The sequence below is a fragment of the Gekko japonicus genome, unplaced genomic scaffold (assembly GCF_001447785.1).
Source record: "Gekko japonicus isolate JY-2015 unplaced genomic scaffold, Gekko_japonicus_V1.1 scaffold83, whole genome shotgun sequence".
NCBI classification, from domain to species: Eukaryota; Metazoa; Chordata; class Lepidosauria; order Squamata; family Gekkonidae; genus Gekko; species Gekko japonicus.
Window position 1 is genome coordinate 109,510 of NW_015168655.1, and position 13,900 is coordinate 123,409.

At 43.4% G+C, this 13,900-nt stretch overlaps 1 protein-coding gene across 1 annotated transcript in view; it reads right to left on the reverse strand.

Moving 5' to 3' along the window:
• HEATR5A (HEAT repeat containing 5A) overlaps positions 1 to 13,900 on the reverse strand; it is a 91,441-nt gene that overhangs the window by 3,298 nt on the left and 74,243 nt on the right. Inside the window, exons 30-34 of the mRNA XM_015415208.1 lie at positions 11,745 to 11,872; positions 10,274 to 10,421; positions 8,880 to 9,152; positions 4,285 to 4,509; positions 2,793 to 2,944 (exon numbers count right to left, since the gene is read on the reverse strand). Of these exons, the coding sequence (XP_015270694.1) occupies positions 2,793 to 2,944; positions 4,285 to 4,509; positions 8,880 to 9,152; positions 10,274 to 10,421; positions 11,745 to 11,872 (926 nt within the window). The remainder of the gene's footprint in view (positions 1 to 2,792; positions 2,945 to 4,284; positions 4,510 to 8,879; positions 9,153 to 10,273; positions 10,422 to 11,744; positions 11,873 to 13,900) is intronic.

Genomic DNA, 13,900 nt, shown 5'->3' on the forward strand with positions numbered 1-13,900 from the left:
AGAGAAGACTATAAGGAAGAAGAGGGAAACAATTCATGTTACTTGCGTATCATAATATGTGCTTTTACCCTTTCTTCATTGTAAGCTGCGCTGTGTACAGTGTTTGAAACCCATTCCATGCCTGTCTCTTTCTGGAATGGTTTAAAGCTTGGTTTTTGGAAGTATCTATAACAGTCCTACTCTCAACACACCCTGTTCACTATAACTGCTACAGAATCTACTTGTTCCAGTCAGAAGCATCTGACTGCTACTCCAGTGATTTATTTGCTTCATTTGTACCCCACCTTTCTCCCCAATGGGGAGAAAGTGGCTTACATCATTCTGGATACCTTCTATCTAGGCCTGGGGGGCACTGTGCGCCCAAAATCATGGCCAGAAATGCTGGGATATGTACAAAGTAAAATGGGGGGTCCCTGTTACTGGTGCAGCTGCTGCTACAGTGCAACAGCAATGGAGCTTCCACATGGCAAGTTTACCTGCAGGTTCCCTGCCCCAGTCCCACAGCAGTGGCCATCCTTCCTCCCCTGGGCCACTGGAGCCTTAATTGGCAATTGAAAATTGTTATATTGGTAACAATATGTTTAGCCAGTCTTCTGAATTCCCAGCTTTCATTTTTTTAAAAAGCAAGTTTCTAGCTCCATCTGTTGTAGAGAAATGCCTTCCCCCTTGTGTCTCAGCAATGGAAAGGGCTAGAGACTTGCTTTTTAAATGGAAGTTGGGACTCTCTAGGGAACATGCTAAATATAGGGCAATGTATTATTATACTGATATAAAATATTCATTTGCTGGTTTAAAATAAAATAGTGGTGGGGGAACAGCTGCTGCAAGGACAGGGTCAGGGAAAGTGGCTGCCAAGTGGTCAGGAAAATCCAAACTTTTCCACTCACAGAGTGGCCACTGAAGCTCTACTGCAGTCTTTCCTAAAACTGGGCTGCGAACCAGCTTTGAGAAAGACAAGCCAGAAGTTAGGGAAACCCCAGGAGGTGCACAAACACACCATGATTCTGTTGGGAAGGAGGGAAAAAGTCCACTCTGCAACAACATGGAACCCGGGGCAGATAATCTGTGTGAAAATAGGTTAATAATGTCCCTGTGAACTTTTTCTAAGTCTCAGAAGGTGTTAGTCTGCAATAGAACAGTTAGATTTTAACCCAGTAGCACCATGTTCAGGGTGGTAAAAACCAGTGAGGATTGTGAGGCACTCCAAAGGGATCTGTCAAGGATGGGCGAGTGGGCGTCAACATGGCAAATGGGGTTCAATATAGCCAAGTGCAAGGTGATGCACATTGGAGCCAAAAATCCTAAATATAAATACACATTGATGGGGTCTGAACTGGCAGAGACTGATCAAGAGAGAGATCTTGGAGTTGTAGTGGATAACTCACTGAAAATGTCGAGACAGTGTGTGACTGCAATAAAGAAGGTCAATGCTATGCTGGGGATTATTAGGAAGGGTATTGAAAACAGATCAGCCAATATAATAATGCCCCTATATAAATCAATGGTGAGACCTCATTTGGAATACTGTGTGCAGTTCTGGGCACCACACCTTAAAAAGTATATTATAGCTTTGGAAAAAGTGCAGAAAAGGGCAACTCGAATGATAAAAGGGTTGGAACACTTTCCCTATGAGGAAAGGTTAAAGCGCTTAGGGCTCTTTAGCTTGGAGAAAAGACGACTGAGGGGTGACATGATCGAGGTTTATAAGATTATGCATGGGAAAGAGCAGGTAGAGAAAGAGGTACTTTTTTCCCTTTCTCACAATACAAGAACTCGTGGGCACTCCATGAGACTGCAGAGCGGTCGGGTTAGAACGGATAAAAGGAAGTACTTCTTCACCCAAAGAGTGATTAACACATGGAATTCACTGCCACAGGAAGTGGTGGCGGCTACAAGCATGGACGGCTTCAAAAGAGAGTTAGATAAGCATATGGAGCAGAGGTCCATCAGTGGATATTAGCCACAAGGTATAGATAGGGGCTCTGGGGCAAGTGATGCTCTGTCTTCTTGGTGCTTGGGGGGGTCAACAGTGGGAGGGCTTCTAATGTCCTGGTCCCACTGCTGGACCTCCTGATGGCACTGGTATTTCTGGCCACTGCGTGACACAGAGTGTTGGACTGGATGGGCCTTTGGCCTGATCCAACATTGGCGTCTCTTATGTTCTTATGTTCTTACGTTCATAGAGACCAACAAGAATTTCAGGGTGTTAGCTTCCGAGAGTCAAAGTTCCCTTCATCAGACACTGGAGAGGTTTACAGAGACTCAAATCTAACTACTCTTCTAAGTCTGTTCTCTCTGCCAGATTAACTGCAGGCAATTGTGGGATGCAGCACAATCAACAGCTACTTACTGAATGGAAAATTAAATAACTGGGGGCTTGCAGGGACAGTAAAGTGCAGAAGGAAGACATACTGCATCTGGCAGAAATAAAACTCAGAGCAGAGATTCTATGTTGCTTTAAAAGCAGAAAAGGTTAAGGCAAAACACACAGACATACCCAGACAACCTTTTTCTTCCACTTATCAAAGCACAAGGACTTGCTTGCTTAGATAACTTAGTGTTAACAAATGTGGAAAAATTAATTGCTGCGCAGGATGTTTTAAAGGACACTATAATAAAATCACAGAGCACATCCCTGCTAATTGTTGTCACATGGTTATAAAAACTACAAATCAAAAGAGCTTTAAGACAAAATAACATCTTTGAATTCAGTTCAGTGGAATATCTAAACATATGGCAAGGGTAGCAAATTTCTGTTTTCTAAACAAATTTAAGAAATATATAGTACTTACAATAGGATCTTTTGATTCCAGTGCTAATTTAAATTTTTCAGTGCAAGACATCTGAAGGCACTCCATGGTAGTTACTTCTGGACTTGTAGACAAAATAAATATTGTAATTGCAGTAAGCAGACTTCCTTCATCCAATTCTTGATGAGGACCTTCTACCAATAAACAAAGAAAACAATCTTAGATTTGTGTTTTAAAACAGAAGTTTTTAACCCATTCTGGATATTTACATGGAATGCTATCGATGTTCTCCTCATGCTGAAGTAGTCACCAAATAGCATAGCTTACAGTATAATCATGATGTATGTGTGTGACAAGCTCCACTGAGACAATGTGATGTGAATGAGGGGACTAAGCTGATAAAAGAAATCAAGCAGGAACTAAAGGAGCAAAAGACAACAGTGGTCCTGTCCTACAATATATATATATTAAAAGTCTGATTCCTGCCTGGGGGCATGTTACCAGGTCCAACATTTTAGGTGTCAGTGGTTAACAGGCCACTTGTTTTTGCACCCTGACAGTGGGTTAGTTAGTTAGTTTACCTTTATTGGCATTATAAAAGGGAGAACATTACGACAAATACATAAAAGGATTGAATATAGAATAAATCACATATTAAAATGTCCCAAAATAACAGTATATTACTTCGTATAAGAACAGCAGCATATTAAAACTTAGCCACAGAATCAGTTATGTTGTCATCAGTGTTGTTAAGCAGAAAAAACTATTGATATGTATCAGGAAAATCCATACTGCTGGATAAAATTGAGGATAAAATACTTTGTCTAATATTATTATAATAAGGACACTCTAACAACACATAAGGCACTGTTTCAATAGTTCCATTTAAACAAGGGCTATGTCTATTAGTAAGGGGTATACGCTAAAATCTTCCAGTTAAAATCGCTGTAGATAAAACATTACGCCTAGCAAGAAAAAAATTCTACAAAATTTTGGAGTCTGTGGTTGGTAGATGCAACTAGGAAGAAGTCCTACAGTGGGAAATATCCCACAGCTAAGGAGAGAGCAGGTCTTATTGGCTGCATTGTACAGATTGGATAGCTCTACCTCCAATAATCTGTTCCTTATTTTTTGAAATGCCTCCGTTTCTGAAAGTAAAAGGAGAACAGTGGGTTAGATCCCACCAGAGAAGAGTTCATGGAAAGGGCTGGCAAAGTCGATCTGTCTTCTTTCTGAAGAAACCTGCTGCTTGTCCTGGAACTCCTCTCTAAGGATCTATGAAAGCAAGCCATGAATAGAAGAAAGAAAAAGAGCTAATTTTTTATTCCTCATCATTACTGCAGCACTCCATCCACTGGGGCTCATTTTGCTTGCAAGACTCCACCAATCCTCAGAGGAGTTTCATGAAAATGATGGGCAGCTTGGAGAAGGAGACGATGAGGAAAGATGCCCTCCGTTGACTCTATGAACTCTTCTCAGCTAGATTCAACCCATTATGTAAGCACATTTTATCTTTCTTAACACCTTCAGTTACCTGAATCCCAAAAGTCAAGAATAGTAACCAAAGCACTACGGAGTAATTCATTCCAAGCGGTCCGGCTCTTCTCTGCCCGAGCCATGGGAGAAGACAGAACTCCTTTAAGAGCTTGCAATGATGCAGCTGCAGTCAAGGATAACTGGCGACTGGGTAATTTCACAGCAGTCTCTCTAAGGACTCCAATAATCAGATACAAGATAGTAGGAAGAACAGCAATGCTTCCTGTAGATCAGGATAAAGACATGAAAAAATAATCACTATTAATGATCAGTATTAAGAAGAGACAGCTAAATAAAACAAATACATCCATGTTTGGGAAGTGTTTGATCAATGTCTATGGTATAATCTCATTACTTAACCCTTGGAGGAAGAATGGTGTGCTTTATTGGATGAGTAAATGGAAGTCTCTGTTTCTATGCTGCAAATCTATTTAATTATCGCTTTTATAGATTAAGCATTTACAACATTATAGTATTGTACTAGTATAGTATGGTACCAGTATAGGCACAATATTACATTATTAAAAGAATGGGATCTTGTCTAAAAGCTTACAATTTAATAACCACACATTAAGGGGAGGAGGAAAAAAAAGGCGAGAATAAGGCTAATGAACAAGAACCTAATTTCAACCATTGACATTTTAACAAAATTCTGGCAATTAACCTGCACACACATGCATGAACACAAAACCTGATCGCAACGCTGGTCTACTTGGACAAGCAGTGTAATCTCAGAGTAATAATCCTATGCAAATTTGCAGCTCTGATAATTTACTTATGCAAACAGATCGCTCAAGTCAGTCATTTTAAAAAATACATTGTCTGCTGGTGTATGGGAAGAATCAACTCTCTTCCCATTGCCTTGATTAGGCAGGGGGGAGGGGGGGAAGAGCTTGGTCTTGTGGAACTCACGGCCACCAGATACAGCATCAAGGTCTCGCTCGGTGTATTCATGTGTGGAAGGGGAGAGGCCTGCTCACGGCTGTGGTGGAGCCTCCAGTGGCAGAAGCAGCATACCTCTGAGAGGGCGGATCCCGGGCAAGGATTAGTGAGAGGAGGGGCTGTTCTGTGGGGCGCCCGCTGGGCTGCTCTGGGCGACGGAGCGCTGGACTGTACAGACCTTTCAGAGGTCCTTGTTCTTTGCATTCCTCTGTGCAATGGTTCAGCTGTGGTGGCGGGAAAGAAGGGAGCCTCCTGGGCGATGAGCAGCTCGCCTCTGGATGGCCGGGGGGGAGGAGAGGGTGGGCGGGTGAGTGGGTATCCCAGGGAAGGAACTGCTGCTGAAGAGAAAACAACTTGGGCTGGCAATGCTACGACAGCCCCCCCCCCCCCCGGCTGACAGTAGCCTAGGAGAAAGGAGCAGCCATGTTATAGGCTTGCCAACCTAAGCCTGCTTTGGTGGGGAGGGTGAGGTATAAATTAAATAAACCTCCTGTTGGGGCCTGGATGTTTCCCAGAATTAACAGCTATTTTTGAGGCTACAGAAATCAGTAGGGGAGAGGCCATGGCTCACTAACAGAGCTGTGCTGACGCCCAGACTGAGACATGGTGAAAGGAGGGTGCAGCTTGCTGGACCTATTGTAATTTTTTGGGGGGGGCTTGGCACAATGCTGGAGGCAGCTGAGAGTCACCATGAAGGAGAAGAGCTGGTGAGTGAGTTTAAGAATGGGCTGTATGCATCCGGGGGAGGGGAGGAGCCATGCCTCAGTAGCACAGCATCTGCTTGGCATGCAGAAGGTCCCAGGTTCAATCCCCAGCAATGCTCCCTCTAAGCTATGGAGTCTTGTGAGTTACTGGCATTAAACTTGTGAGCGATTTGGCTACTGCATAAATTAGTTTGTTCTGCAGCCATCCTTCCTGAGTTAAGAAAAATGTGTGAGCCAGAGGTTAAAAAACTGTGAACTAGCTCACACTAACTCATCTTAGGGGGAACACTGATCCCCAGCATCTCCAGGTAAAATGACCAGGCAGTAGGTGACATGAGAGACCTCTGCCTTGAGACCCTGGAGAGTCACTGCCAGTCTGAGCACACAATACTGACCTTGATGGACAAATGGTCCGATTCAGTAAATGGTATCTTCATGTGCGCCCATGGGGAGATGGAGGATTTGGTTGTATGGGAACCTGGGAGGTGGCTGAGGCAGAGGAAAAGGAGGAGTTGGTTTTGTACCCCACCCTTCTCTACCCAAAGGAGTCTTGGAGCAGCTTACAATCACCTTCCCTTCCTCTCCCCACAACAGTCACCCAGTGAGGTAGGTGGGGCTGAGAGAGCTCTGGGAGAACTGTGACTGACCCAAGATCACCCAGCTGGCTTCATGTGGAAAAGTGGGGAATCGAACCTGGTTCTCCAGATTAGAGTCTGCTACTCTTAACCACTACATCAAGATGAAGAAGGATAAGTTTGCCTATGGCTGTCTTCGTGCAAAGGTGGAAGCTTGTGGGAAAGAGGTGTAGTGATGGTGTGAGTAGAGAGAAGCAGGGGGATTAAAGTTTTACAAAATTATGCATGAGATGGAGAAGGCAGAGAAAGAAGTACTTCTCCTTTTCTCACAATACAAGAACTCATGGGCTCTCCATGAAATTAAGGAGCAGTAATCTTAGAAGAGATCAAACAAAGTCCTTCTTCATCCAAAGAGTCATTCACACGCTCCTGTCCGGTTTTCGGTGCTTCAGCGATGGCCGCGTCTCTCTGCTCCTCCAAGAGACATGTGCCATGAATCAGGGATTAGGAGGGAGCACGATTGTGCGCACTCCCCCATGAAGCCCATAGGCAATGGGCTCCTAGCCAGGGGGCTTTGGAGAGCTCTACCTCCGGCCGACAGCCGGCACAGGGGGGCTACTCTCTGCCTCGAAGGTCCTGCCCTGATTCCCAGTATTGGGTTCGATGCGACCACCGGGACAAGCGTATGAAGGTTTGGCAATTCTAATCTGCCTAGCGAGATCCCTGTTGGATCGTTTTGAAGATGGATGAGTGAGTCTAAGTTAAAGCGAGACACTGGAGCTCTGTTGTGAAGCCCCCACAGACTAAAGCAGGAAGGGGGAGGGGACGCCCTACCCCCTCAAGCGATTGAATGAAGCGGGACTGGGGAGCTGAGCTAACAGTAGCAATGGATTACAGTAGAAGGACTGGATCAGAGAACTTTTCCAATATAAGCGTTTACAGACGTTTGAGACTTTGGCAACTTTAATCGGTAAATGTAAACAACCCTCCAAAATGGCAATTGAAGATTTTGAGGAAGGTGGGACCAAAGCTTCTCACAGGAAGAAGAAAAAGCATGTAGACTCTTCCAACAGCTTAAAATCATGTGCCATCTGCAGGCTAACGTGGGATGTTCGATGGGAACGGCTCTCTGCGTGGCGGTACTTTTAAAAGGGCAGTGTTTATATTAAGAAACGGTGAATCCTTGATTATAGACAAAATTGAGACCGTGATTAGCTTATAATGGATGGTGGCAAGCAGATTAGAAAGCGATTACAAAGGATTTACTACCGTTGTTCCATAAAGTCTGCATGCAAAGTGAATGACCGGTCTCTCTAACCAGAGTGTGTATGAAGCAACAAGAGAGTGAAAGTCCTGGAAAAAGGAAAGCGACACTAATAGGACAGAGCCTGTTTCATTAATGCTGTTTAAAAAAGAAGAATTAACAGAGAAGGAAGAGGATCAACTGATATGACTGTATGGACTGAGAGAATCTTGGCTCCACAATGTTGTGTTTGTGGGGAGGGAGGGAAAGCATAATGGGAGATCTTAATTAGCTTTGGAATTACTCTCTCTCTAGACAGACAAGCTGGATACTAATTGAAGCGATGATCAAGGAAACTCCTCAGGTCGGAAGTTAATTGTGAAGAGTGACAACTTTTTATTTTTATAAGCATATATAACCTTCTACACTTGGGCTTTTAGTGCCTTCTTTTCTGTCTCCCATAGTCTTAGTCTTCCCCTCCCTTTTTTCGTTATAGTTATGTAGTTGTTTTAGAAATGCAAATTAAAAAAAATCCCCTTTGGGGGGCAAAAAACAACAACAACAAAAAACAAAGAGTCATTCACACATGAAATTCACTGCCACAGGAAGTGGCAGCGGCTACAAGCTGAGACAGCTTCAAGAGAATTAGATAAATATATAGGGGAAAGCTCATCCCCTGCCACAAATTTGGTTCGTCTTTAAGGTGCTGTTGGTTTCTACTTGCTACAGAGACTAACATGGCTACCCATCTTGATATATTCACCACAAGGTACAGATGGAACACTCTGTCTGGGGCAGTGATGCTCTGTCTTCTTGGTGCTTGGGTGGCGCAAGAGTGGGAGGGCTTCTGGAGTTCTTGCCCTGCTGGTGGACCTCCTGATGGCCCCTGCGTTTTGGCCACTGTGTGACACAGAGTGTTGGGCTGGATGGGCCACTGGCCTGATCCAACATGGCTTCTCTCTTATGTTCTCTCTTATATATATTAATTTTAAAGACCAAGGACAACTTGAAACATCTTGCCTCAATGTATTCTGGAAATATAATAGCAAAAGTCATTTATCTCCCCAATACTTAGGAGTGTTCCCCTGTTAAAATTTGTAGATGTATGTATATAGAGACTGGACCCTACCTTCTGGTGAGCAGACTGCAGGAACATCCGAGAGGATAGCTAATGCTGCTGATACCAGTTTACTTCCATTCTCTGATAACAACTGAGGTTTTCCAGCTGTAATTCCAGGACTACCTGTTATTTTAGGGTTAAGCTGAGGCAACTGCCTAACAAGAATGCACACACACATCTCAAGCGTTGCAAAGACTAAGGACTTTCCAGGAATCAAGCCTCCTGTGTCTTTGCCTTCTCCAAACTCTGGCAATGTTTCCTTTTCTTCAGCTCCATCATCCACTAAAAAGGAAAGGGAAAACAAGAATATAAAGCAGTCAACCGTCTTTTTGTTAAATTTACTCCTTGAAGTTTTATAAACAACAGTTGGCTATATTTCTGTACATATGAACAAAATTAAATATAATCACCAACTCCACAACAATGATCCATGTATAGAAACAAGTCTGTCCACATATCCCTTCCTGCATGAAATACAGGAGAATGTACTGTGTAGGGGACAAACGTCTCAAACAATCTGATTAATTCTAGAAAATACACACTAAATAGCTATGCTAGTTATCACAAAGAAGGGTAAATGGCTTACCAACCATCATCCTATTGACCCCACTACCCCCCAAGAAAAGATAAACTCTATACGGCAGGAGAAATATGGAAATTAATATGGAGTGCAAATTCCAAATTATATTAATACAAGAAGGGGGACCCGCGATACTCGTGGGGGAGGGAAGCTCCACGGGAGAAGGAAGCAACCGCAGGTGAGCCTTCTCCCCTGTCCCCCGTCCCTGGCACCCACTGCGAGGCCCACGCCCCTCCAAGCTTCCCCCTTTCCCTAGCGGCGGCAGCGGCGGTGAGGCCTTGCTGGCCCGCCGAACTTTCTCCCTCCCTCCCCCCCAGTGGTGGCAGCGAGGCGTTGCCAGCCTGCCAAGCCTTCTCCCCCTTTCTCCCTCCCCCCCTCAGCAGCGGTGGCGGTGAGGTCTCGCTGGCCCACCAAACTTTCTCCCTCCCCCCCCGGGCGGCAGCGAGGGCTGAGCAGCTTACAGCCCTCGGCTGGCCAAGCCTTCTCCCCCTCCCCCTCTCTGGTGGTGGTGGCAGCGAAGCCTTTCTAAGAGCATCCCCTGCGCATGCGCAGGGGATGCTCTTTTCCTTTTTGGGGGATTTAATTATCCCCCCTATATTTTTTTACAGTTTTCAGATTTTTCTGCACACCTGGGCATTGCCCCATGTGCACAGAAAAATCTCCCTGCCCCCCAGGTGCCCCCGATGTGCGGATTTAGATAACTGCATGCAGGGGGCGCCTTGGGAATTAGATATATAGATAATGCCACTGGCAATGAGATCATCAGTTCATTTATTAACCACTTTCATACCAAATTTGGGCAATTTTATCATGTAAATTATACCTTCTGCACTTCTCCGTTTTTCCTTGACATGTTCCTGAGCTGCAAAAAGAATTTGCCAGACAACTTCTAGAGCAGCAAGTTGAATATCGGGGGATTCTCTGGTCACTATAAGTCGATGCAGAACATTCAGCAGCTCAACACTCAGCTCCTACAGAAACAGAAATGAGCAAGCCTTTTTCATTAACATATATCATGTTCCACTTCAACCTCATAGTACCCCTGCGAAGTCAAGTGATATTATTTTGCTTCCTGACTAAATAAGGAGCCCAAGTCTCCAACACTCCATTCACTATATACGTTTAAACTAAACAGCTTTCTAACTGTGGGTGCAACACACAAAACTGCTCAGCTGCTTAGGAACACACTGGCAAGTATCGATAATACTTTTCCATCACTGATTAGAAGATTCTGCACCAGACGCAGCCAGATAAGACAAATGTAGTTTGTTTTAAACCCCAAATAGGTGGTACACCAACAAATAACAGGATCTTACAATGTTTCTAAAATATGGCCTCAGGTTGTATTGATGGTCCCCAATAACAGTCTGAAAGCATATGACAAAACTCTGCTGATGATGCTGAATAAGTTTGGCCCATATCTTCAGAAATCACCTGCAGACATCAGTCTCCTGCTGTCTTAATCTGCAGTCCTAAACAGCCTGTAAAGCTGTAGGCACAGTGCCATAGTTTCTTATATCACAATGAAATCATCCAAATACATGTAACTGAATACATATCCCTCCCTGTGACTCTTAACTTCATCTTACTTCCTTCTCTCTATTTTAGACTGTAAGCTTCTCAGCGCTATTAAAGTGAGTATGGTTTCTATGCTGCGAAGTGTCACGAAACTGAGGTAAGTCAAGATGGGTAGCCGTGTTAGTCTGTAGCAGTAGAAGAGACAAGAGTCCAGTGGCACCTTAAAGATCAACAAAATTTGTGGCAGTGTATGTGTTTTCAGGAGTCACTGCTAACTTCTTCAGATACCTGAAGATATCTGAAGAAGTGAGCAGTGACTCACAAAAACTCACACCCTGCTACAAATTTTGTTAGTCTTTAAGGTGCTACTAGACTGTTGCTCTTTTCTACTGCTACAAATTTGAGGATATCAGATAAAATGGTAAACAAATTCCATGACAAAAAGCACTGCTTCTCGTGACACAGCCACCACAGCAGCTGTTTAACACAGAATAAACTGCCTTGTGTGTGGCTAAGCAGATGTTGTGTGCAGAATCTCTTTTCCAATATTCCTGGAAACAAACCACACAACTAGGACCAATCTGTGCAGTAAGCTAAAGCTTGAAGCACAGCTCACTATTTGTAACAGCTGCATCAAAGAAGTGATTTCAAATGGCCTCCACATTGTGGCTATGTAATCACACATCATGATGGAGATGGTGGCCAGTTGGACAAAAATTTATCATAACAGACCCATTATTGCCATAATACTTAGGTTTTCCAAATCAGATTTTTACCTGATCACCACCTATCTTGGACCTTGGCCAAGGAACATCAAGCAGCACTTGGAGAGCATGTAGACAAGCAGTAATATTTTCCATTGCAGCATCTGACCGAGGAGAACAGAGGAATTCCACACTAATTCCTATGGGAGATGTGGGACAGTGCCATTATTGTAAATATTAATTTTATGGATAAAGGTAAGAGGTAAATGATCCGCACAGCAATACCAATTGAGAAGTTACAACAGGGACTTCCGGTCTAAGCGTTTTGCTGCTCTGACACGTCCCGTCTCGCTCTGATGGGGACGCGCCAAGACCCGGCTGACGGGAGGGGTCTGAGTTCGTCCCGGACCTCCTTGGGGTCTTTGTAGCAGAACCCAAGCCTGGGGAGCTGAGGAGAGCCTCTTCCAAGGTGACGACCAAGGAATTGAGGCTCACCTTCTTCCCCTAAAGGTACCGTCGCCGCGGAGCCAACATGGCGCCCAGAGACGACTGCCGGAGCAAGCGACCATGATCAAACTTCTAAAAATGCTTCCAAAGATCTCCAAAGTTCCAAATCGTGAGTTAAGCAAAGCTCAGGTGAAAAAAGCGAACTGAACCTTGGTAGCAATTGGAAGCGCCTAAGTTTGAAGCGTTGGGGAGAGGAACTCAAACACCCCCCTTTTTTTCTTTGAGCAAACTTTAAAAATGGTTTTAAATCGAAAATAAAAGACTTTGCTAAAATAAGTGCATAAGCAGTTAAACGAATGCAAAAACTGCTAAAGTATACAAAGCGGGACTAAATTGTATAACTTTTGCCTTGTTTTGGAAAACTTACTTCTTGTTGATATCATTGCTGGGAGAGGACGGAGAGTGCCAGATAAAAAACTGGTGACCGGAAATAACATACCAATGACTCCTTCCCAGAACCAGGAAGTAACTACAGATTTCTCCGCACTGCTAGCAAATGCACTGCGCCCCCTAATGGAGCAGATGACTAATCTCAACACTAAGCTTGATAATGTCAAAAAACAGCTGAATCAAATGGATAAAAGAACCTCAGCAACTGAGAAAACATTGAAAAAGATGGAAAAACAGAGTATTAATAAAAGAGTAGATGAAGCAGAGAAGGAAAGATCCACTGATAAAATACAAATAACACAGCTTCAGCTGGATAGATCCATGTATGTTCTATGTTTTCATGGGATCCCCGAAGAGAAAAATGAGGACTTAAAAGAACTCTTGGCCCCATTAATGGATTACAAATAAGAAGATTTAATAAAAGAGATGGATGCGGCCTATAGGACTTATCTGGATTTTATAAAGAAAAATAAATTACCTGGGGAAATCTATCTGAAATTCACGAAACGATCTATCAGAGAACTGGTGCTAAAGTCAACAATGGGAAAATCCTTAAAAATCAAGAATGAAGTAAAAATTTTGAAAATCCCTTTCGAAGTTAGAAAACATAGGAAACGCTACAGGATGCTCACTCTCACTCTGCAAAAAAAGGGAATACCATATAGATGGTTATTCCCGGAAGGGCTGAGCTTCAATTTCCAGGGAAAAAAATATAAAATTGACTCTCTTCCAAAAGCGGAAAAATGTATGGACTAAGTGTTTAACACAAAAAAGAAGCAGAAGGAAAAGAACTTAAAACCGGATGGGGAGGAAGAAGAAGATGAATCCTACTCACAGGATTCAACAAGTCAAACCTCCACGTCATCAGAATAATCTGAATCGGAGAAAGGAGCGGCCACTCCGAAACTCCAGAAAACGAAGAAACGCAGGAAGAAAAGACTCTAGAACTAAGGCAATAGTATTAAGTGCAGAAATTGCGTTAAGCTACTAAAGATGTATTAATAATTGAATCAAATCTTAACATAACGTGTTATATTAGGTTAAAAACAATATTTCTATAACTTCTCAGATCGTGACATGTATTAGTCTTACCCATTCCCCAAATCCAGTAGATGGAATAGATCAGAATTGTAGTACTCCTTTCCCTATCCAGTAGATTTATGTATTAGATTTCCTATACCCATCACCCATAGTATTAGTGTTAGGGTATTAGTATCCCTTCCCCCATCCCATAATTGTAGTGTGTAGAACATGCAACAACAACAAAAATTTCCCTGCGGGGGGCCAAAAAAAAAGAAAAGAGAAGTTACAACAGGAATTCCTAGGGTTAC